Source organism: Apodemus sylvaticus, chromosome 4 (assembly GCF_947179515.1).
Source record: "Apodemus sylvaticus chromosome 4, mApoSyl1.1, whole genome shotgun sequence".
Taxonomy (NCBI): Eukaryota; Metazoa; Chordata; class Mammalia; order Rodentia; family Muridae; genus Apodemus; species Apodemus sylvaticus.
Window position 1 is genome coordinate 71598567 of NC_067475.1, and position 23829 is coordinate 71622395.

The 23829-nt window shown below is 44.3% G+C and overlaps 1 protein-coding gene and 1 pseudogene across 1 annotated transcript; one reads left to right on the forward strand and one right to left on the reverse strand.

The window, feature by feature from the left end:
• Tchh (trichohyalin) lies at positions 1-6589 on the reverse strand. Its single transcript, XM_052178633.1, has 2 exons — positions 6452-6589; positions 1-5550 (listed from the first exon to the last, which is right to left on the reverse strand). Exons 1-2 carry the CDS (start codon positions 6587-6589, stop codon positions 955-957), a joined length of 4734 nt encoding a protein of 1577 aa, XP_052034593.1. The 3' UTR covers positions 1-954.
• Positions 6590-13837: 7248 nt separating this feature from the next.
• LOC127682257 (ferritin light chain 1-like) lies at positions 13838-14407 on the forward strand (annotated as a pseudogene).
• The last annotated feature ends 9422 nt before the right edge of the window (positions 14408-23829 follow it).

Here is a 23829-nt window from a genome sequence, read left to right on the forward strand (position 1 = left end):
GGTAGTATAAGGCCTCAAAGGACTGCAAGCTGATAAGTATAGTCAAGAGACCTCTAGAAATTTGTCCTCTGTTCATACATTTCCCCTTTCCTTCTGCCATCATTCTGTGAACACTTATTGGACCCAAACAAGACAAATGTTTACAGCATCTTGAGTAGGTTCTCTCTAAACCAAAATGTACAAAAGTAGAAAAAATTTCAAACCCAACAAAACTTGAGGAAATAGAACAGAGTGCTACAATTACAGTTTTAAATTTGAGTTGTTTGAGAAACACCTTGCTTTCGCTTCATGAAATTTTAAGTGGTGCTAAATATAAAAATATAATGCCAAATTATAATTTTCTGTCAAGCATTTCTCTTAACAAGATTTGTTCCAGTTATGAACTGATTTCATATGGTATTTTTGCATGAATTCTTCCCCCTGCATTATTTGAGGGCTGTAAAATTTAAGCCTGCTGATGGAATCTGTCACAATTATGCAACAAAACCTGAGAAAACCATCTGGAGGTAAAGACAAATAAAATTTAGGCCAAAGAAAATGTCAATTTGAACTCATAAAATGAAAGCTCTAAACAAAATGATCCACCACTAAAAATAGTGACCCAATTAATTACTTTGAATATCAGATTGCTACATTATTCTTGTTATTTATGAAGGCAATAAATCAATGTGCTCCTCAAACAAAATTCGTTCAAAAAATTAAATGGCTTCTTTTTAAAAGTGCACATCATATCTGCACTAAAGAACAAAGACATCTTGCAAAAAAGAACTACCTGAGGAAGAATGAAAGACAGGAAGTAAAAGAAATGAAATGGGTATAGTTTAAGATTCTGTAAGAAAAGATCAGAGAGTTTTCCCACAACCAGAAACACATGAGTTATCGCTGGATACCCCAGTGTTTCTCATTTTCTTTTGCTTGAAGCTTTGGCTGGTGCCAGGATGTTGGCAGCATCTTTTAAGGGCGGTATTGAGACCTCTGCTCTTGGATGTACTCATAGAGAGGGCTGGAACGCACTGGGACATTGGCAAACTGGCGTGTACCAGGCTCCAGGATTTGGCGGCGCCTCTGCTCCTCTTGCCTACGACGGATCTGCTCTTCTTGGAATTTTCTCTCCTTCTCTTGGCGACGTCTTTGTTCCTCTTCTTGACGTAGTTCTTGTTCCTGGCGACGAATCTTATCCCTGGCGAACTCCTCCTCAGCCAGGTACTGACCATCTCGCTTCTCCCTGCGCAATTGCGGTTCCTCGCGTTCCTCACGCAGCTGTTTCTCTTCCCGGAATTTCCTGTCAAGCTCCTGGCGGCGGCGCTGCTCTTCCTGGCGAAGCTCTTCTGCCTCGCGGAATTTTCTGTCACGCTCTTGGCGAAGCTGCTGCTCCCGTTCCTGGAAACGCAGCTGCTGCTCATCCCTTTCTTGCCTGAGCTCTACTTCCTCGCGGAATCTTCTGTTGTCGCGCTCCTGGAGACGACGCTGCTGTTCCTTTCTTTCCTGGCGGAGTCGCTCCTCTTCCCGGAATTTCCTGCCACCCACCTCGCGGTGCAGCAGCTCCTCGCTTTCCCGGCGAAGCTCTTCTTCCTCAAGGACTCTCCTGTCACGCGCCTGTCTTAACTGTTGCTGGAGCTCCTGGCGGCGGTGCAGCTCTTCCTCGCGCTCGCGGCGGAGCTCTGGCTCCCGGCGGAACTTTCTGTCCCGCAGCTGCTCTTCCTCCAGTTCCTGGCGGAGCTCTTGGTCCCGGCGAATCTTTCTGTCCCGCAGCTGCTCTTCCTCCAGTTCCTGGCGGAGCTCTTGGTCCCGGCGAATCTTTCTGTCCCGCAGCTGCTCTTCCTCCAGTTCCTGGCGGAGCTCTTGGTCCCGGCGGTACTTCCTGTCCCTCAGCCGCTCTTCCTCCAGTTCCTGGCGGAGCTCTTGTTCCTCGCGGGATTTTCTGTCACGTTCCTGGCGCCTCCTCTGCTCTTCCTCGAGTTCCTGGCGGAGCTCTTGGTCCCGGCGGAATCTTCTGTCGGGTTCCTGGAGCCGCAGCTGCTTTTCCTCGAACTCCTCCTGGCGGCGCTCTTCTTCCTCACGGAATTTCCTGTCGCGCCTGAGTTCTTGTTCCCTGCGGATCTTTCTGTCCCGCAGCCGCTCTTCCTCCAGTTCCTGGCGGAGCTCCTCTTCCCGGAACTTTCTGTCACGCTGCTGGCGGCGCTCCTCTTCCTCGCGCTCCTGGCGGAGCTCTTGTTCCAGACGGAGCTCCCTGTCACGTTCCTGGCGGCTCCGCTGCCTTTCTTCTAGCTCCTGGCGGCGTTCTTCATCGTGGAATTTTCTGTCGTGCCTGAGCTCTTGTTCCCGGCGGATCTTTCTGTCCCTCAGCTGTTCTTCCTCGAGTTCCTGGCGGAACTCTTGTTCCTCTCGGGATTTTCTGTCACGTTCCTGGCGCCTCCTCTGCTCTTCCTCGAGTTCCTGGCGGAGCTCTTGTTCCCGGCGTAATTTTCTGTCACATTCCTGCCGGCGCCGCTGCTCTTCCTCGCGCTCTCTGCGAAGCTGCTCCTCCACACTCAAACGGCCCCGCTCTTGGCCACGTAACTGCTCTTCTTCCAGTTCTCGGTGGCGCTCTTCTTCCTCACGGAATTTTCTGTCGCGCCTGAGCTCTTGCTCCCGGCGGAACTTTCTGTCCCGCAGCTGCTCTTCCTCACGCTGCTGGAGGCGGTCTTGCTCCCTGCGGAGAGGTCTGTCCCGCAGCTGCTCTTCCTCACGCTGCTGGAGGCGGTCTTGCTCCCTGCGGAGAGGTCTGTCCCTCAGCTGCTCTTCCTCACGCTGCTGGAGGCGGTTTTGCTCTCGGCGGAACTTTCTGTCCGGCAGCTGCTCTTCCTCACGCTGCTGGAGGCGGTCTTGCTCCCTGCGGAGAGGTCTGTCCCGCAGCTCCTCTTCCTCACGCTGCTGGAGGCGGTCTTGCTCCCTGCGGAGAGGTCTGTCCCGCAGCTCCTCTTCCTCACGCTGCTGGAGGCGGTCTTGCTCCCTGCGGAGAGGTCTGTCCCTCAGCTCCTCTTCCTCACGCTGCTGGAGGCGGTCTTGCTCTCGGCGGAACTTTCTGTCCCGCAGCTGCTCTTCCTCACGCTGCTGGAGGCGGTCTTGCTCCCTGCGGAGAGGTCTGTCCCTCAACTCCTCTTCCTCACGCTGCTGGAGGCGGTCTTGCTCCCTGCGGAGAGGTCTGTCCCTCAGCTCCTCTTCCTCACGCTGTTGGAGGCGGTCTTGCTCCCTGCGGAGAGGTCTGTCCCGCAGCTCTTCTTCCTCACGCTGCTGGAGGCGGTCTTGCTCCCTGCGGAGAGGTCTGTCCCGCAGCTGCTCTTCCTCACGCTGCTGGAGGCGATCTTGTTCCCGGCGGAATCTTCGGTCCTGTTCCTGACGCCTCAGCTGCTCTTCCTCACGCTGCTGTTGACGCTCTTGTTCTTCACATATTCTGTTGCGCTCCTGCCGAAGTTCTTTCTCACGTTCTTGGAGGCGCTGCTCCTCCTCCTGGAATTCTCTCTCTTGTTCTTGACGCCGCCTCTGTTCTTCCCGTTCCCTCCGCAGCTGCCTTTCCTCCTCAAGGAACTTGCCATCTCTCTCCAGTTGCCGCCTTCTCAATTCTCCCTGGAGCCGTTCTTCCTCCTGGAGCTTCTCACTCCGTCTTTCGGCTTCCCGTTGGTGCTCTCGCTGAAACTGCTCTTCCTCTAGGATCTGACGGTCGCGCTGCTGTCGGCGCCTCCTCTCCTGCTCCAGCTCTCTCTTCTCTTCCTCTTCGACTTGCAGAGGCCGCCGATCCTGACGTCTCTCTCGCTCCCGAGAATCTTCCAGCTGCTGGATCGTTTCCTCATTCTCTCTGCGTTTGGTGAAGAGCCTGTTACTACGAACTTCATTTTCTTTCCTTGGTTGCCACTGCCATTTCAGATCCCTGCGCTGATCTTCATCCTGCAGCTGCTGCAGGTCCTCCTCTTGATACTGCCTCTCCTGCTGCAGGCGCCTCCTTTCTCTTTGCAGCCGCTCTTCCTCCTGCTGCAGCCGCTCTTCCTCCTGTTGCAGGTCCTCTTCCTGATACTGCCTCTCCCGCTGCAGACGCCTCCTGTCTCGCTGCAGTTGCTCTTCCTCTTGCTGCAGCCGCTCTTCCTCCTGCTGCAGATCCTCCTCCCTGCGGTATTTCCTCTCCCGCTGCTGATGCTGCTCTTGCAACAGTCGCTCCTCGCGTAGCTCTTCCTCCCTACGCTGCCTCTGGCTGGGTTTGGCGTACAGTGTGTGGCGCCTCTGGCTTTCTTCCCGCAGTTGCCGGCTCCTGTTTGAGTCTCGGCGTTCCGCCTGGCGTCGCCTCTGTTGTTCTTCTAGGAGGCTATCCTGGAGCTCTGCTCGTTGCACCTTCTCCTCCCGGAAGCGCTGCTCCTCCCTCTCGCGGAACCGCTGCTCTTGCTCCCGGCGCTCCTCCGCCCGCAGCAGCCTCTCCAGCTGGTTGCTCTGGCGCGCCTCCTCAGCGGGACGCTGCAGTTGGAGATCTCGGCGCTGCTCCTCCTGCTCCCGGAGCTCACGCTCCTCCTGCTCCTGGTGAAGCCTCTGCTCCTGCCTGCGAGGCCTAGAGTAGACCTTGTTCTGACGGGCTTCTACCTCGCTTTCGAGCTGCCACTGCCACCTCTTGGTGATGCTCTCGTCAGGTTCCCGGATCTGCGTCTGCTCGTCCTCTTCAGCCAGCTCCTGCTCGCGCCTCAGCTCCTCCTCGCGCCTCAGTTTCTGCCTCAGCTCCTGTTCGCGCCTCAGTTCTTGCCTCAGCTCCTGTTCGCGTCTCAGTTCCTGCCTCAGCTCCTGTTCGCGCCTCAGTTCTTGTCTCAGCTCCTGCTCGCGCCTTAACTCTTGATCGCGCCTCAGCTCCTGCTCACGCCTCAGTTCCTGCCCTCTACTCAGCTCCTGCTCGCGCCTTAGCTCCTGCCTCAGGTCCTGCCCGCGCCTTAGCTCTTGTTCACGCCTCAGCTCCTGCCTTCGATTCAGCTCCTGCTCGCGCCTTAGCAGGGGGTCGCGTAGCTCTTCTTGCCGACGCTTCTGCAGCCTTCTCTCTTCGGTTTGGCCCTTGCCCTTGAGTCTCTCTCGCCTTTGCTGTTCCTCTACCTCAGAAAACTCTTCTGCGTCACGACCCTTACTCCAGCTTAGTGGCTCTTTTTCTGCAAGGCGCTCCTCCAGTTCTTGTAGTTCTCGCCTTTGCAGTCGCTGCTCTTCATCGCGGTGCTGCCTGTCGCGCTGCTCCAGCCTCTGCTCCTCAGCGCGCTCCTCCTGCTCACGTCTCTTCTGCCAGCTTCGTCGCCCAGGTTCTTCGTCCAGTTGTTCCTCCCGGGGCTCGAATCTCCTTTGGTCTTCTTGCCTGCGATCTTGTGACAGGTTCCTCTTTTCCCTGGGCAGGGCACTCTTCTCGCCTAGCTCTGTGGCCTGATCGAGAGCATAATAGCAAGCTTGAGCAATCTTGAAAAGGAACAGGAGGAATTCGTTGAAATCAACACGCCCGTTGCAGTCGCGATCCAGAAGTTCTAGGGTCAGGTCTACCGTCTCAGGGTCATGTGGTCTCTATGAAAAGAGTAAAACAAAAGTTTTATAATTATTTACAAGTAGTAAACTTTTGCTCTCACGTTTGTTTTAGTGGGGGATGTTTGCAGAGATTAGAAAATGTACAGTAGGGCTGGAAAGTTGGCTCATACGTTAAGAGCACTTGACTGCTCTTCTAGAGGTCCTGAGTTCAATTCCCATCAACCACATGGTGGTTCACTACCATCTGCAATGGGATCAGATGCCCTTTTCTGGTGTGTATGAAGGGAGCAACAGAGTATTCATAAAAAATAAATAAATAAATCTTTTTAAAAAAGAACGAAAAGAAAATACACAGTGTTGTCTTGTTTTCCTAGATATGTGAATAACACATTTCAAAAACATCCTTTTTGGAAACTTTTGTAATTGCGTGCTGATCAAAGCAACAAATTCTTTCTAGATTAGTGAATAAGAATGTTTTTATCCATGTGATCAATAAAATGAAATTTTATGAAGATTTCCAACAGACATTTCTGCTTGAAATAGCCAGTGCTCCTGATTTAATTTTTATTCCATGTTTGAAGAAGAACTGAGATATTTACAGCAATGCCATTTTAATTGAGAAACAGGCAGATTTCTGTTGCTGAAAGTTGGAAGGTCTCTTCAGGTCCATCTAACTTGATTAGGCATCATTAGTGGTAATGTCTTATTATCTTACACTTCATTCCTATCAACAATGCCATCAAGATCATTAAATATATGCTATTAACTTCTTTAATACTTGGATTACAATACAGATTTAAATAACTCAGGCTCCAAAATAAATGTAGCCCTGTCATGTTTTAAAACAATATTAATCAATATTCATTGTTCTGGTCATTCTTGGGAGGAAAATTGATAGCCCCTACACCTATAGATTTCTTTGTTGTGTGTGAGGTCTTACCTGAAGGACATCTCCAAGTTCTCTCTCAAGAAGGTTTTTCAGGTCTTTCTTGCTAAGTGATGCTCCATCACAACTTTGAGATGCATATTGATTGAAAACTTCAGTGATATCAACAATGCTTCTTATAAGTGGAGACATTTTTTTTCTTAAAATTCAAGTAAACCTAGAACAATAAAATGGGATTCAAAATCAAATCTCGGCTTCTGACTTTGAGAAAACTTCATTCACACTGACTTAAACAGATCTTTGGATGTGTCACTCATAGTTATTTTAACTTGCATTTTCAGAGTATTTATCTTTGAATACTGTATTCAGGAAGAGGAAGAGAAATATCGAAAAATTCTAAGCCAAGACATCATCTTTGAACAATATTAGTCAACTTTTCATTGTATATCAGTATAGACCTCCCTCCTCTTGTTTTTGTTTCAACATATTTCAGAGCAGAGAGTGGAGAGATGGTGGCAAGAATGTAAATTCTACACACATATTGCTATTCATAGCAACTCTTAAAGTTGGGCAAAGAGGATAGGTAAAAGCAAAGATATGAAGAGAGACTTGAGCATCTTCAGAAGTAAATATGTAAGCATGTATGCTAATTGTGTCTCCAAAAACATTGCAACAAACATAACAGTGCAAAGGAAATGTGAATTATTCCTTAAATGTATAGCCTATAAGACACTAATTTATGTCATCCAAATAAAACTTGTAACATCTAGGTAGAACAAGGCAAAAAAAAAAAAAAACATGCATGCTCTCTACCTTAACTCAGACATAGTATGACTATCCAATCTTCTATTACTAAAAATTATTTGACAGATCCTTTCTGTTTGGCTAATCAGAGTGAGTGGGCCAAACAAACCTGGAGAACTTTGGATATTGTTCTTAGGGCTGGCTTTGTTAAACTCAAGTAAATAATTTGAGTGTTGGTTTATAAAAAGGGGAGAAACTCTGGGAATGTAGTTTAGTGGTAGAATGACTGCTTGTATGTTCAAGATAATATGTTCAATTCCCATAATGGCAGAACAAAGAAAAATACACAGCAATGGCAACAACAACAGAGTGGTGTTAAAAGAATATTTGGATGGATTTCCCGGCTGCCTACATAGTACCGCACTTAGGTGAGTTCTTTATATCATTTCAACTTCAATATCTCATCCATCAATTCATAGTGATATGTATAAAGGTGCATAAAAATGAGATAAAAAGGGTTTGCACACTTTTGAGATCATAGCTTTCTAGTTAGAAAAATGAGCCTCATAAGAGGTACACATGATATTTCTTGATGTGTGTAAGTATTGAGTTCAGAGACTGGAGAGAATTGCTGTTTTTCATTCAACTAATGGCTCCAAACATGAAATTGAGTAAGCCAAGCATGCTGGTTCATTCCTTTAATCCTAGCTTCCCAGAGGCAGAGGCAGAGGCAGAGGCAGATAGATTCCTGTGAGTTTGAGACCAACTTGGTCTACATAGTAAGGTCTAGGCCAGATAGGGCTAAACAAGACCTTTCTAAAAAAGAAGAAAACAAGAAGACAAGAAGAAGCCAATGGAGTGAGATTTAGCCAACACTGGAAAGTGGAGGTCCCTTGTGGAGGGACCACTACCTCTATTCTCCCAACATGTACCATGGCTAGAAAACGAAGAATCATAGAATACCATCCTACAGAATGGAACTTACCCACTTCACCAGAGGAAGAAGTCAAGTGCTCGCTGACACTGCTGGCAAGTGTGCTAGGTAACTGGGAGCCTGGCCTTTTATAGGGGTTTAAGTTGTGCCCCAGGGAGCAACTTGGGAAGGAGACACCCACTCTGTGGGATGACCTGATTCATTGAAATCCCAGCTCCACCTCTGTCTGCAGGAATGGCTTGTTTATCTCACTATGTGCTCACGTAGCTATTTGGCACAGGGTTCGCAGGCCTTGCCTCCTGACTGGGTACTGGTCACACCTAATACACGAAGGAGAATATTCTCCAAATTTTCTAACTTTCTTTAATTGTTAAAATAAAAAAAAACATAAAAACAAAGGTGATGAGTGTACTGAAACTTGCTTCATTATGACTTCAAAAAAGAACAACTTCTAGTAATTTTTTAAGATTTATTTTTAAGTGCGTATGTGTATGCATGTGCACGTATGAGTATAGGTGCCTATGGATGCCAGAGATGCCAGATTCCCCGGGAACTGGTAACCCAAGAAGACTACTAGAAACTAAATTCAGGTCCTTTGCAAGAGCAATAAGTACTCTTAACTCTTCAGCCATATCTCTCACTCCTTAAAACAAACAAACAAACAAACAAACAAACTTTTTTATGGAACATGCGAATTCTAGGTTGACAACAAACAGGATTCTGTTTTGTTTTACATAAACCAATGAGAACCAACGAACTTCTCTATGGTATGTAGCACACCATGAAGAGATGGACATGAGCCCTGGCTTGTGAACAGTGAAGATAAAGAGGGGGATGAGCAAATATCTTTTTTAAAAACTCAGATGGAAATTTTTATATTTATTCCTCCAATTTTTCCTACAGGATAGGGGTTGCTTCTTAAGTAACTAATTTTGAAGAATATCTTAAATATGTGTTTGTCAAGCTGTTGATGAGAAAGCACATTGTGAAGTTTCATTCTTAGAGATATTAAATCTGAATGAAATTTGCTCATTTGTTTTTCTTGCTAGCATATTGAAGCCCCTGGAGAAAAAGAGCTCATGTAATGCTTCATTGTAGATATAATCATGTCATTTACCCTACGTTAGTAATGCTTATGACATCTAAACACTTGAGTTGGCTTCTTCTGGAAGCACATTAAGGTCATTCTAACCCATTAGAGCTGTCAGGGCTTTCTCAACCCTGGTGATCATTTGTGAATCTCAGTGCTATTTTATTGTAAGGAGCTGGATTCACTGCTGGTTGTCGGTAACTCCCACCCTTCCATTTCATACTACATGACACTTTGGTTCATAATAGGTTTATAGAGACTATTAAATGATTCAGTAGCTTCTCTGAGATTCTGTCTCCACCAAAGGCAAATGTTGGTTTGGGGAATTTTGAGAAGAATTTAGATTTCTTCTTGATGTCCATTTCTTACTCTGCTTTCCAGCATCCCTGACAGGGATTAACTAGAAAGTTGAGGTGCTAAGAGATGAAAAGACTATTGTAAATCTAGCTCATTTCTGCCCCTTCAAGGCCTTCATACCAAGGTCTGTGATTTCCAAGTTTTGTCAGAACTGTCATTATCTGTTGGGGTCAGTGAATTGATTTAATATGGCAAACCCTTAAAGAGTAAGGCTTCTCTGACTCAGTTCTAACTAATGTTTTTATACAAGTTTCTTAGTCTTTGGGTCAACTTCAGCAATGGACACATATAACTACAGGTCAAAGGATTCTCTATAACCACATTATGTCTCTTTGTTATATGTTCTCTCTCTCTCTCTCTCTCTCTCTCTCTCTCTCTCTCTCTCTCTCTCTCTCTCTCTCTCCCACCCCTAGCCCCATGTGTGTGTCTGTGTATGTGTGTGTCTGTGTATGTGTGTGTCTGTGTATGTGTGTGTCTCTGTGTCTGTGTGTGTCTGTGTGTGTCTGTGTCTCTGTCCGTGTTTCTGTGTGTTTGGCAGGATTTTACTAGATAGTCTGAAATGGTCTCCAACTTCTGACCTTCCTGTTGTCACCTCACACATCAGCTTGTTTTTATCCATCTATGTTCTGTTAGAAATTTTCATTCTAGGTTTTTCATCTTGGAAAAAATTAAACCTTAAGTTTAGTAATGCCTTTCTTTTGCACTCCTGTCTAAAGTGAGTACAGCACAAAGAAAACTATTTTAAAACCTCAAAAGTTTCAGAAAATTGACTCCTCCTCCTCTTTCTTGTGTCTTCATCCATTTCTAAATAAGTCCGGTCTTATAACAGTGTTATAAGAACAGCTGCATGTGTTCTTTTATTTCACACTCATGTCGTGGCACAGGTGTAGTAGTTAGAGGACAACTTGTGGGAGTTGGTTCTCTTCTTTAACCATGTGGCCCCTGAAGATCAAAATAATGTCATTATTCTCATTGACAAGTGTCTTAAGCCGCTGGAACATCTTACTGTACTAGCCCAGAAATAAAATTGATGTCATTCATTTATTTTTGTATCATTCACCTGAAGCCCTTCTCAGTGCTGAATCCCTGGGGGTGAAGTTCTAATGTGAGAACAAACAAGAAGGAAAGTATTAGGTTTTCCTGGTTTTTAATGTTACTCAAGGGCTCATTCCCAACCTTTTTCCTTGCTAGAATCCAGGAACTTAATAGACTTGACATTTTGTGGAATTTAACCAGGCTTAGGCTCTGTTTACGATCAATAAGACAATTTCCAAGGTAAAAAGTTACATAAACAGAGAAGGTTCCAGTGTCCTTATCAGCCAGAAGACTTCTCAAGACTTTACTATGAACCATTATGTTGATAGTCTAGGAAACCATCCAGAGTAAGATGATTTTTAATGACTTTGAAAGGATTGAGAGTCTTAGTAAGCTTGAACACTTCTTTTCTGGAGACTTTTTCTTTATGTATTAATTCTTTCAAATTTCCCTACTATTTTCTATTATTCAATGACTGGCACTCCCATCTGCCAGGCAAAAACCTAATATAGTTTACTTGATGCTCCACTAAAGTTCTACCTCCTCCCCAAAACCATCCTCAACCTTCCCATACAATGACCTTCCATGTAGAGACACCGCCTTCCTACAGGAAGCATCGTCAACACCATGTAACCTCGGGTACTGGTTAGTATTTTCATATTCATCTCTAATTTGATGGATGCTTGTTTTGTCTTCTCAATTAGGTTTTAAGTTCCTTGAAAGCAGTTCTGTACCTTTATTTCTACTGTGGGCTTAATCCTCACTGATACAATTTTATTGCATCTTGGCAGTTTAAGTGGCCGGCAGGTCAGAATGAGACCAGTTGCTCATGCTAGGATGGATCATCTCTTTGAGTGACAGCATGCATGAGGCCTCTCACCATAATGGGAATCAGCCCTTCTGGGGCCTCATTTGAGTTATGCTGCTTACAGGGCAGGTGAGGGAGGAAGCTGTGCTCCACCCTCTCTTCCCTCTTCCATGTCCACCACTTCACCCCTCTGTTAAATGAGGAGCTATAAGATATGAATCCCTTCCTCAGAGGGGAGCTGTGATAATTACAGCTTGTAAAGTATTTTGTGATTCTTAGATATAAAAGAGCTAATTATTATGATCATTAATATTCTTAATTTTTATCTTCTTCAAGGTAAATTATCCTTACTTTAATTACATCCCCACCCTGTAGGTAATTATACCTCCAAGAGTCAGCAGACGCTTTCATCTCACATCATGCCAGGCAGGGTGACTGGCACGAGTGCCCAAGGATAATACTGCCTTCCCGTCACAGTGGCAGAGTGAGCCTGGCTTTCTCAGTAAACTGCTCATAGATTTTTAGGTAATTTTGTTTTCCCTGTTCTATAATCACAGCTCTAGCCCACTGAATGATTCTTCTAATTTACAGAGCATTGGGATTTGTCAGAAACAAAACAAAACAAAAATATCACCACTAATGGGACAGATAGATTTAATTTTTATAATTTAATAAATTCCTTGAATGAAGGAAGCAAGTATGGGGTAGGCCATAGAGACTGTATGATATCTATTTTATAGAGAGTCCTAGATGTTGTATGAGAAAGCGATATAGCTCCTTGAGGTGCTAGGAGACTCTTTGTGTTCTCTTTAGGTTTAGCTATGTTTCTAATAGAACGATGACCCTTCTGGGGTGTGACAGAGGGAACAGATATTTTTTGAGAGAAGTTTATTAATGATAAAAAGGCACACCATAAAGGAGGCGAATGCTAAAGTTTAACACTGAATAACTGTTTGGGGCTCTGGACTTTCTAATGGTGAAAAGAGCACAGCAGGCACATGCCAATTCTGCATGGCAGGCTTCCTTCCCAGATATTTGAAATTTGATGTCCTTAGTTACTGAGTTATCATCTTCTGCTGCTGGGTGGGAATGCCACCCAGGACTCACGTAATATTGGAAGTAAAAGAAAGCAGGGGGCTAGGTTCAGAGTGAATTTTTGGAGTTCACTGGTTCGCTGTGATTCTCTGGAGTTCCATACCAGATACATACCAGAAGCATCCTGCTTCCACATTCTGTCTTATTGGTTTCTCTTTGTTGCATCCCTTCAAATTCCCCTTGCCTGCTTCTCCCTTAAGACCATTCTAAAATTAAGTCAGAAAATAGGATAAGGATGAAGGGATATTAGAGGACCAGTCAGATGCCTTTGTCCATCCGCCTCACATGAGAACATGACTAAGCTTTATTGAAGATAGAAGACAGGCTACATATTTCTTGATTCTTCCCACACTGAGTCACTTTTGGTCCATACACATTTATTTAGGCCTCTGTTTCGTTTCAGGCCTAGCTGAAGCCTAGAGCACCTGAAGATTTAGAATGGGTATGTTGCCTTAGGAAAATCTTAATTCTAAAAAGAAGGCCATGTTTTACTGATGAGCTTGTTCAGTTGTATCTCAGTGTCTGTGAAAATTTGATCCAGGATCTCAGTGATACCTAGATCACTTAGTCCTTTACAGAAGATGGCGTAGTAGAATTTGCATATACACTGTGCATATCTTGCCATGTGCTTTTTCTCTGGATTACTGTCAATCCCCGATTCAGTACAAATGCTGTGAAACAGTTTATACAGTGTTATGTACAACATAGTCCAGTGCCTTGTGCCTTACTTAGAACACAATAAAGGGCCCTATAAATACTCGCAAACTGAAAGAGAATTACTGAGTGAAAACCCAGGACTTTTTCCCACTGTTATTCCCTAAGCAGTTTGGAGCAGTATTTTTTAATTAAAATATTAAATTTAAAACTCACTTGAGTGGTTGCACAATTCATGTTAGCCACTCAGCTAGTCTGTCAGGTGTGTGGTTGGAGGTTTATATCCAGGTGAAGAATGGTGTGGATGCTGATAGCTGAGTACCTGACCAAGCCCAACCTTGCTCTGGCTCCCTGCTGGCTCATCCTCAATTCTGGACAGAGGGTGAATCACTAAAGGTTCATCTATAAGGGCAACTTCTCAGAGTACCTTACAAATTGCAAAAATAAAATCATGCTTTTGGCAGCACAACTGGGATCTTTGAAGTGAATTACAACATGTATGTGTTATGAAAAAAGGAGGAAGAGCCGTGCCTCAGAGGTCCTGTGGATCTGTGCCTTGCTTCAAAAGAGTTTGGACAGAACAGACAGGAACTCCCACTTTATTAACTTCCAACCACCTTATAAGTCTCTCCAGTTGCTGCCTTCAGGACCATCTCCTCACTGCCTTTGGCTCCTAGGACCAGTCTGCACCATTTTGTGGTTGGCTGATACTCCGAATCAGCCATGACCTCTCACAGCCATCAGAATTATTCCACTGAAGTGGAAGTTGCTTTGAAGCTCCTGGTCAACTTGCACCTGCGGGCCTCCTACACCTACCTCTCTGGGCTTCATTTTTGCTAGGGATTATGTGGCTCTGAAGGGCATAGGCCACTTCTTCCTATTCTTCCGTGAATTGGAAGGAGAAGCTTGAGGGCGCCAAGCGCCAGTCTCCTCAAGTTGCAGAATGATCGGGGGGGGGGGGGGGTGCATTCTTCCAGGATGTGCAGAAGCCATCTCAAGATGAATGGGGTAAGACCCAGGAGGCCACGAAAGCTGCCTGGGCCCTGGAGAGGAAACTGAGCCAGGCCCTCTCGGATCTGCACCCCCTGGGGTCTGCCCCCACAGTCACATCTCTGTGACTTCTTAGAAAGCCACTTCCTGGAAAAGGAGGTGAAACTCATCATGAAGATGGGCGACCACCTGACCAACCTCCGCAGGGTGACAGGGCCACAACCAGAGCAGACTGCCATTTCCCAGAGAACTCGGTGGGGGGTGGGGTATCTCTTTGAGAGCCTCACTCTCAAGCACAACTAGGAAGCCTCTGTGCCTCCCAAGGGGCTCCCCACTCTGCTCTGCAGCAGCCTCCCTTGCCTCAGGTGAATGAACCTCTGAAGCCACTAGGCAGCTTGGTAACTGCGCTGGAGCCTCTCTCAAGTCTTGGACCAAGTAAAAATAAAGCTTTTTGAGACAGCAAACAAACAAACAAATACAAAAAAACAACCCAAAACAACCCAAAAAAGAAAATCAAAAAAACAACAACCAAAAAAAAAAAGAAGTTAGAATGCTTCACACAGGAGAGCAAATCAAATTTTCTGATATTAGTATAACCTTTTCTCTCAGAGTCAGCATTTTTCAAAATTAGTTTATAGAGTTTGACTGTTAGGCTTTTCAAGATGCAAAACTCACTGGAGTCTTTGAATACAAGCTCTAGAAGACTGATTTCTGTATCTCCATCTATTCCATGAATTCCACAATGGTTTGCTACCCAGTTTACCAAAAAATCTGAAGGAGAGAATAAGCCCTGGAAAAGATGTGATCCTATGCCTTTAGGGACTAGAAGAATCATGAAGAGCAGATATAGTCTACGAGCACTCTACAGGTTAGAGAAAGAAAGACTACTACTGAGGGAAATACCCTGGGAAGGCTTCAGTGAAGAGAGGAGACTTATAATAGATTTTTGGCACAGCAAGAGGTATGGAGACATTCCAGGTAGCAATGAGGAAAGCGTGTGGGATCATGTAAAGTGCATTTTGAAATAAAATCAGCTGCCTACAGTAGAGACTCGATCCTCCTTTAACACAGGGTTATGTCTCTCTGGTCCTTTTAAACACTTGACCTTACAGAAGAGAACAATGGTTTCAACCATCTATTTATTAACCTATGAAGGAACCGAGTTCAATAAACTGTGTCTGTGTCTGTTTGATGCTTTGTTCCCAGTGCCTGCCAACCAGCACCGAGGAACTAATTGTTGATTGATAATACTATCATACAAGTGAGTTGAATCTGTGTGTCACATACAAGATCATGCCCAAGAGCATGCCCAGAAAGTATCCTGTTAGAGTTCAGAATCGCTTGTCAATGGCAAGATAAGGAGAAAATGTAGGAGAATGATTTTCTCAATGAAAATTTCAAATGAATATTTGAAAGAAAAAAGTCAGAGCGACTAGTACGGGGGTGAAGAGTTTTATCTTTCTAAATCTCGCTAGGAGGACAGAATAGGTGACTGGATCTGGATCCTGGTATAGCAGATAGAATGAAGATGGGGCTGGTAATGTCAAGTGAGCAGCCAGCAGCCCAGTCAGCACTTCCTTCTGGAGATTAGCAAAAGTTGGGAAAAAGAAATTATTTTTGCCATGGGGTTGGTTTTGTATATCAAAAACAATTCAAAGAGAATCACCTAGCTAGTCTTCCCTTCCTCTGCTATTATTATTTAAATGAGGACTTGAATCAGCAGATTTTGTCTCCACAAGGAAACTGCCTGAGGCACCAGCCTAGATGAAGTCAAGTGGACGGGTTTTACCCACATTAGAAGGTAGCTCTGAAGGAGCCTCTTTTTCTAGTGTGGCCATCTGCCTCATTCTGCCTGGTCCACTACACCCAGTGTCATTTGAGCAACCCAGTCTAAGCAACAGTGAATGTTGTCAGGTCTGGAGATACGGCTAGGATGTCTGAGGCCTAGGGTTTCTTCAGCACAGGCAGGAAAAGCAGGTGTCTTATTTAGGCTTCTCATGATAGATGTGGTTTTTCTCACTTTCCGGATGAAGAAAGAGAGACTGGGAGATGTTGGGTGATGAACTTGAGATAAAAGAAATTGGCAAGTGTCAAGACTGGGATTGGAACGCAAACCTAACACCTGTAAAAGCTGGATTCTTGACTGTCTTTTGATATTCCTCCCTTTGATACCGGAAGGAACAGCTTTAGACTTTACTAAGATACTCCTCCTCGTGGTTAGAAGGAATTAGTAGTGTGACTTTCTGGGGAAGTTTCAGCTTCATAAAGGAGATCCTCTCAACCTGAGTCACAGAGGTTCAAGGTTCTGTTGGGAAGCTAGGAAGAAGCTATAACCAACAAAACATGGTGGTGATTAGACCCGACAGTCTGAAATTGGAACATTTCACCTCCCTGAAAACTTTGTGTGAAGAAACCTGTCTTGGTCCGGACCAGTTTGTGCAGTATGCAGTGGTAGCATAGCCTGGAGAGCCTCGGTTATCAGATACCAGGGGTGACTGAGGAGTGTCATGGGGGGAGCTTGCAGACTTGCAGCAACAGCTTGATTATAATCATTAAGCTTTTACAGGACGCTGAATGCATTGCAAAGGGTTTTTACAACCCGTTCTTATTGTTCATTCTTCATCCAGCCCAGCCTGGCGGAAATGCCGCCTCTGCTCTTCAGGTGTGGAAATGGGGGCCACCGAGAGGTTAAGTTGCCTGCCCTAGGTCATCCAGCGGTTGAGCTAGGGTTGCAGCTTGTTGAATGGTCTAGGAAGGGCTTTCTCCTTTGAGATAGTCTGCTGGTGTAGGAACCGTAGGGCTTTAAAACAATGAAAAGGATATTAGGGATCTGGACCCGAGTAGATATTTGAAATTTGTTTTCTCCCCGCCCCCCCCCCCCACTATGAATTTCAGGCTTGGTGTCAAGAATTTGATGTATCAAAAGCAGAAGAGAATTTATCCCCCGGCCCCTGCTTCCTCCTGGGTTCTCCTTTTTAAAATGTATCATCTTTCCCTCTATTCTCTAAAAGGTGAAATTAATCTGAAGAAATGATTTCAACCTCCAGGCGTTCACAGATGGTGAGCAGTTCTGAGCTTGCAGATTAGATGGCAAGGGAGAAGCTTCCGGGGCTGCCATTAGCTGTTCTGCACAGAGAGCTGTAGCTTTAGGGACTCCTCCCAGTGAATCTGAGAGATCAAGGCTAGGTGGAAACGAGTCGTTCACTCATTCGCTCATCATTATTCTCCTTATTGTCGCGGCAGAGGCTCTTCAGAACCTGAAGTATGCTCTGTGAGTCTCCAATAAGAATTCTACCAGAAAGCATTTCTGAAATTTGTGAGTTGCTGACTGCTTTTCTTTTTCATTTTCCTTGTGATGGTTGACATTTACAGACTGTTTGGGCATGAACGCCCCATTTGGATGGGAAGTGTGCTGCCCTCTTCCTTCTTTCTGTGGCTACTCGCTGAGCTCCATTTTGTTCCCTAGACTTACCACAAAAGAAACTATTCCCTTCAAAATTCTCCTAGGAATCAGAAGTGAAATATCTTCCACATGTTATGGACCATTTAGGCGTGAGCCTGTAACAAACACCAGGAAATGAGCCAGACATCTTCTGAACTAAACTTTAATTTTGCCCTAGGTTCATTATACCATCTATAACGTGCTAAGCTGGTCTGGATTATAGAGTACATGTTAGGGATGTAAGTTACTGTAGAATAGTTTTTGTGTAAGGTAGTGTGAGGATATAAGAATGTGTTTTCTTTGGAGACAGTTAATTTTTTAATAGATTTACCACTGGGCCATATGGTAAATTAGGAGCCTGAGGTTCTGTCTTATAGACCCATCTCAGGATTGGTATTCTCTGTGAACTTAGGTGAGTCAACTAAACTCTCTGGGCATGAGGTATCTAGTCATAAAATTACAGTAATGACGCCTCCTTTATTTTTAAGATTGTGTATGTGTACACACATGCTCTATAAGAACTAAGACCATAATCGGTAGAGTATGTTCAGTTTATAGGAAAACAATTTGGAAGAGAATTTAAGGTTCTGTGTGTCCTTTTCTTCTTCTAATAGAGGAAAATAATAGTTCAGAAAATAATAGTTCAGAATCTTGGGGATAGATCCACAAAGAGAGAGGTGAGGTTAGGAAGAGACTCCTGTGTGGGAAACCCCACAAGCCTCAGGCAGACAGCACTGTCCAGTAGACATCCGAGAGCACTGAACAATCAGCACTCTCCAGCAGACATCAGGGAGCACTGGGCAATCAGCACTCTCCAGCAGACATCAGGGAGCACTGGGCAATCAGCACTCTCCAGCAGACATCAGGGAGCACTGGGCAATCAGCACTCTCCAGCAGACATCCGGGAGCACTGGGCAATCAGCACTCTCCAGCAGACATCCAAGAGCACTGGGCACTGAACAATCAGCACTCTCCAGCAGACATCCGGGAGCACTGGGCAATCAGCACTCTCCAGCAGACATCCGGGAGCACTGAACAGTCAGCACTCTCCAGCAGACATCCGGGAGCACCGGGCTCCATCCTTTCTTTACTTTATTCTCTATCAGCAGCTTCTACTCTTGTAGGGTATTTACCGTGATTATTTCCGACTTATTTTTTTTTTAAATAAGGAGTCAAGATTAGGGGAACAGATTCTTCTGACTCATTGGGTGGGTGCTCATTCTTCCAGTGGTCTTCTCTAACTGGGTGTACAAGAGATCAGACCCCGGTTCTCCCGCTACTTTTTATATCAGACCATTGGGGATCTGATATCTCAGCAGCTTCGTGCTGTGGGAATCTGAAGCGCTTCAGTGTGCTGCTGCACTTTCAATCTTATGGTGCCCATTTTTGGAGGGTGAGGTGGAGGCGGCCTTGAGAAGGCTTGCCCCAGGCCCAGGATGACTCAGGAGCACGAGGGAGGAGGGGTGTAAGGGAGAGATTCTTTGCCCCTGATCTCACTACCTGACCATTACACCACCCAGTCTCTTTTCTGCCATGGACCCACCTGCTTAGAATTCAGGTTCCAGAGCTAATTTGTTGTCCTCTCCCATCGCTATTAATCTTTGACGTAATTCATTTATCCAAATCACTGTTGAGCGCATTACCTTGGTGTGGTTCTCGGATGGTCATGAAAAGTTTCTCGCTCCCCCCCCCACGCCCCTTTCTCCCATTCAGAAGAAGCCTGAGTAAGTGTATCCCTCTACTTAAGATTCTGGTTCTGTTACCTCAGTCAGACTATGGGATCATATCTCACAGGCTAAATGTAGAGTGTCAGTTCAGGAAGGATGGGAAGCTATAATTTATTGACTGCCTTCTGTTCGTCATGCTCGGTATGAGGTATAAAGCTAGCACAATAAACCTATGTATATTTAATGTATGAGGTCTAGCTCTGGCATAAGAAAGGCCAGATGATCTCCTGAGGGTCACATGACAAGGAAATAGGGAGCTTGTATTTGGCAAGCTCTTTCTCACAAGGCTGTGCTGCCTGGGGTTTTACTAAAGCTCTTTATGACCCCCATTATTAAAATGCCAATTATTTATTTATTTATTTATTTATTTATTTATTTATTTATTTATTTATTTATATTTGTGTGTGTATGTGAGTCTGGGTCAGAGAACAACTTTTGAAATTTGTTCTGTCATTTTACCAGTTGGGTCTCAGAAATTGAATTTGGGTCCTCAGACTTGGAGGAAGTCTCTACTTCATTGGCCTGCAGAGGTACCTTGCTAGCCTTACACCTATTGTTATTTACATAATTTTAATTTATTACATTTGTATAGTAATTTATAGTTTCAGAAAGTTTCCAAGTTTTTAGTTTAGTTAATTTAGCTTGCAACAGTCTAAAAGATCAGCAGCCAAAAAAAAAAAAAAAGTGAAATGGAGGACAATTTTATATTTAACAGTAGGTGGTCACTATAAGCTTCATCAGAAGAGGGACATGCAAAACAATATTTTTATAACAAATTATGTGGAACAGGTCAGAGAGCATATGAATGAAGTCTCACTCGTGGGCTCCTTGATCTGAAGCAAACCCTAGAATATCACTATATGCAGTGCCTACTTTGTAATGTTCATCTGTATCAGATAACTTATTTCCAAAAAGTTCTTTCTCCTGTCATTTGTATTTATGTCCCTGTTCTGGTTAAGAAGGTTTCAATAAACACCTATTGCTAAATATAAAACTGTCAGTCATTTCAATTTTTTTCATAGCTGGCATTCTCCAGACATCATTCAGGTTTTTTTTAATCACCTAACCTTAATTAAATAAGTACTTGTGATGTGCAAAGAACCAGATAAAGAACTAATACATGACCTAGCCTTTGAGGAGATTAAAGTGTGGTCACAGAGTCATCTAAATCAACACATTATTTTAATCCAGGATAAGAAAGGCAGTGGTGGAAGGTATTATGGGAGCATACTGAAAGGGCGCTTCATCCGTAAAGTGAACCCAAGGAGAGCAGCTCAGTGGTAAACCTTATGCCTCATCCTGTGGGACAAGCTGGGTGTAGGGAATGATGAAAGGTGAGGTTGGGAGACCCAAGCATTGGAGATGATGAAGGACTCTGAGCAAAATTAAGGGCTAAAGGTTTTATCCAATAGACTACGGAGAAGCATGACAAGATTTGTTGGCAGGACATGATAACATCGTCAAATTTATATTTTTAGAAATGTCATTGTCAGAGACTGAAGAGATGGCTCAAAGGTTAAGAGCAATGACTGCTCTTCCAGAGGTCCTGAGTTCAGTTCAATAGTGGCTTACAGCCATCTGTAATGGGATCTGATGCCTTCTTCTAGTGTGTCTGAAGACAGCTACAGCGTACTCATCATATATATCAAACAAATAAATAAAATCTAAAAAATAAAAAAGAAATTGTGTGGGAAATATTAAACAATGAACTTGCACATTCCCGCACTAGTGCCTTCAATCAATGGGCCACAGGGCTTTTACCAGGTGGTCTCACTCTTCAGTCTCTCTGCCCACCAACTCTCCAGCCCTGTGGAGCCATAGGGCATCGACTGGGCCATCTCACTCGGGGATCCCTCTGCTAGCCATCTCTTTGGTGGGGACCCCCAAGTTCATCTTGCTACCACACATCACTCCACATGCCACATACACCCCACCTGAACACCTAATTTCCTGGTAGAATCAAGACTCTTAATGCTTAATTAACCAATCAGTTTTATGTAACAATAAAATCACAATTTATAAGATGCCAATACAGTAATTTCAGAGCCAAATGATAATGATAAAAGCTTTATTCCAATATTTCTTTCTTCTTCTTCTTCTTCTTCTTCTTCTTCTTCTTCTTCTTCTTCTTCTTCTTCTTCTTCTTCTTCTTCTTCTTCTTCTTTTTTGGATTTTGGGATTTTGTTTTTTTTTTTTTTTTTTGAGACAGTGTTTCTCTGTATAGCCCTGGCTGTTCTGGAACTCACTCTGTAGACCAGGCTGGCCTCAAACTCAGAAATCTGCCTGCCTCTGCTTCCCAGAGTGCTGGGAATACAGGCGTGCACCACCACCGCCCGGCTTATTCCAATATTTTTAACCTTATGGAATCATAGCTACTTGTGGCTGAAAAAAAAATGCCACACAGGTACACTTCAGCAGGCATCTAGGTTCTTCCTACCCTGAGAGGATGCCTCTCTCTCTGCAACTCTTAGCTCCTCCTCCCTATTCCTGTTCAACCACAGGCCTCCTACTGCCCTAATGTGATTGGACAGGGGAAATCCTGCAACAAGAAATATCATTGTCATTCATGAGAATGACTTGGAAGAAAATAGGATGAGAGACATTGAAGTTATTTAGTAAAATAGATGAGAAATGACTGGCTGAACTGAGGCATTTTGCAGTTGGACTAGAGGAAGACCATTTAGTTTAAAAGACCTTAAAAAACAAGAAGACATAGGTTTTGATGACACATTGGGTGAAGAAGGTGAGGAAGAAGAAGGAATCAGGCATGCCTGGGTCATCGGCTTGTGTAGCTGGGAAGGAAGTAGGGACTCAACAAGGTGAATTAGTCCATTCCTGTTACTGTAATCCTATATCCAAGGCTGGGTAATCTATAGAGAAGGAAGGCTTATTTTGATTCAGTTCTGGAGACTGAAGAATCCAATGTTGGATGTCTGAGTCTGATAAGACTGTGATTCTAGCTCATAGCAGTAGGTGGAGGGCATGAGGGCACACAATAGAGAGAGGTCAGCACAGAGTCAAATGCTTCCTAAAAAAATTCCTTCTCTTGGGATCTGTATTATACCTTCAGGAAGATGGGGCTTTCATGACTCAAATACATTTTCAAGGGCCAAAGCTTTAAGAAGTTTCTATATGTTATAGTCTTTATAATTTAAATCATTTTTCTCTAGCTCAGATATAAATAGTCTAGTTCAGCTTTCCACTTCTTATTTATGTCCACCACCATTACACTGCTTATTAAAATTCAATCTGAGTTTTGGTGTAGGCAAAAATGGTGGAGAGAAATATGGGTGGATTTCCACTTCATGCCCTTTGAGTTTAAGAGGCCTGTAAAAAGTCTAGACAAAAAGGTATATGAGCTAGTAGGGCATACAAGTATGGATGTCAGGAGAGAAATCTGGGCTGCTAACACTGATTTGGAAGCTACCAGGAAGAGTGTGATGTTTAAAATTTCAAGCACAGGTGCTGGAGAGGTGGCTCAGTGATTAAGAACACTTGTTGCTCTTGCAGAGACCTAGGTTCAGTTCTCAGAACCCACATGGCAGTAACAATTGTTTGTAATTCTAGTTCCAGAGGATCTGGTGCCTTTTCTGGCCCCTGCAGACATTTTGCACACACACATATATGCAGGAAAACACAAATAGGGGTCAGATAAATAAATCTAAATCAATTTAAAATCTCAAATAAAAATGAGATTGTCTAGGGAAGGATGTAGTGCTATCCTCACATTGGAACCACCTACGAGACTATCTGAGCACTCCAACAGACAGAGTCATAGAAAATGAGGATTCTACCAATGCAATCCCAGAAACAGTGTTTTAAAATTCTCTAGATTATAAAATGTCGTCCAGCATTGAGAAACACCTGATTGAAAAGTGGGGAAAGCCTCACATTTCCAGGGATAGGGGTCTCTGTATAAAAAGAGGGAACTATAAACAAAAATGATGTGAGAACTCTGAGAAAAGGAAGTGTGATTTGTATAACATGATCTTCAGTTACTCCCCGGCATGACCCTTTGCCTATGTCATGCTGCTTCAGTCTGGTAGATCTGCATCTGTCTTTGCTGTTCCTATATCCAAGACCTTTCTCTAGAGTGCCAACCACATCCATTGTTTTTTTTTTTTTTCTTTCCGAGACCAGGTTTCTCTGTGTGGCCATGGCTGTCCTGGAACTCACTCTGTAAACCAGGCTGACCTCGAACTCAGAAATCCGCCTGCCTCTGCCTCTCAGTAGTGCTGGGATTAAAGGTGTGCGCCACCACTGCCCGGTGCCTTTTTGTTGTTGTTGTTGATTTGTTTTGTTTTTGGAGACAGGGTTTCTCTATATAGGCTTGGCTGTCCTGGAGCTCACTCTGTAGACCAGGCTGGCCTCAAACTCAGAAATCTGCCTGCCTCTGCCTCCCAAGTGCTGGGCATCCATTGGGTTTTAAAGACATATCTCAGAGTTCTTGCATGGAACACCTCAATTCCTGCAATCAGTGCTCTTAACTGCTGAGACATCTCTCCAGCCCTAGTATTGTTATTTGTATGTAAACATCTCTGTCACCTTCTGATTGG

Coding starts and splice junctions, on each gene's coding strand:
- Tchh (XM_052178633.1), bottom strand. CDS start 6,589: ATGTCTCCACTTATAAGAAGCATTGTTGATATCACTGAAGTTTTCAAT. Junction 5,551..6,451: donor AACTTGGAGATGTCCTTCAG/GTAAGACCTCAC, acceptor CTCTTTTCATAG/AGACCACATGACCCTGAGAC.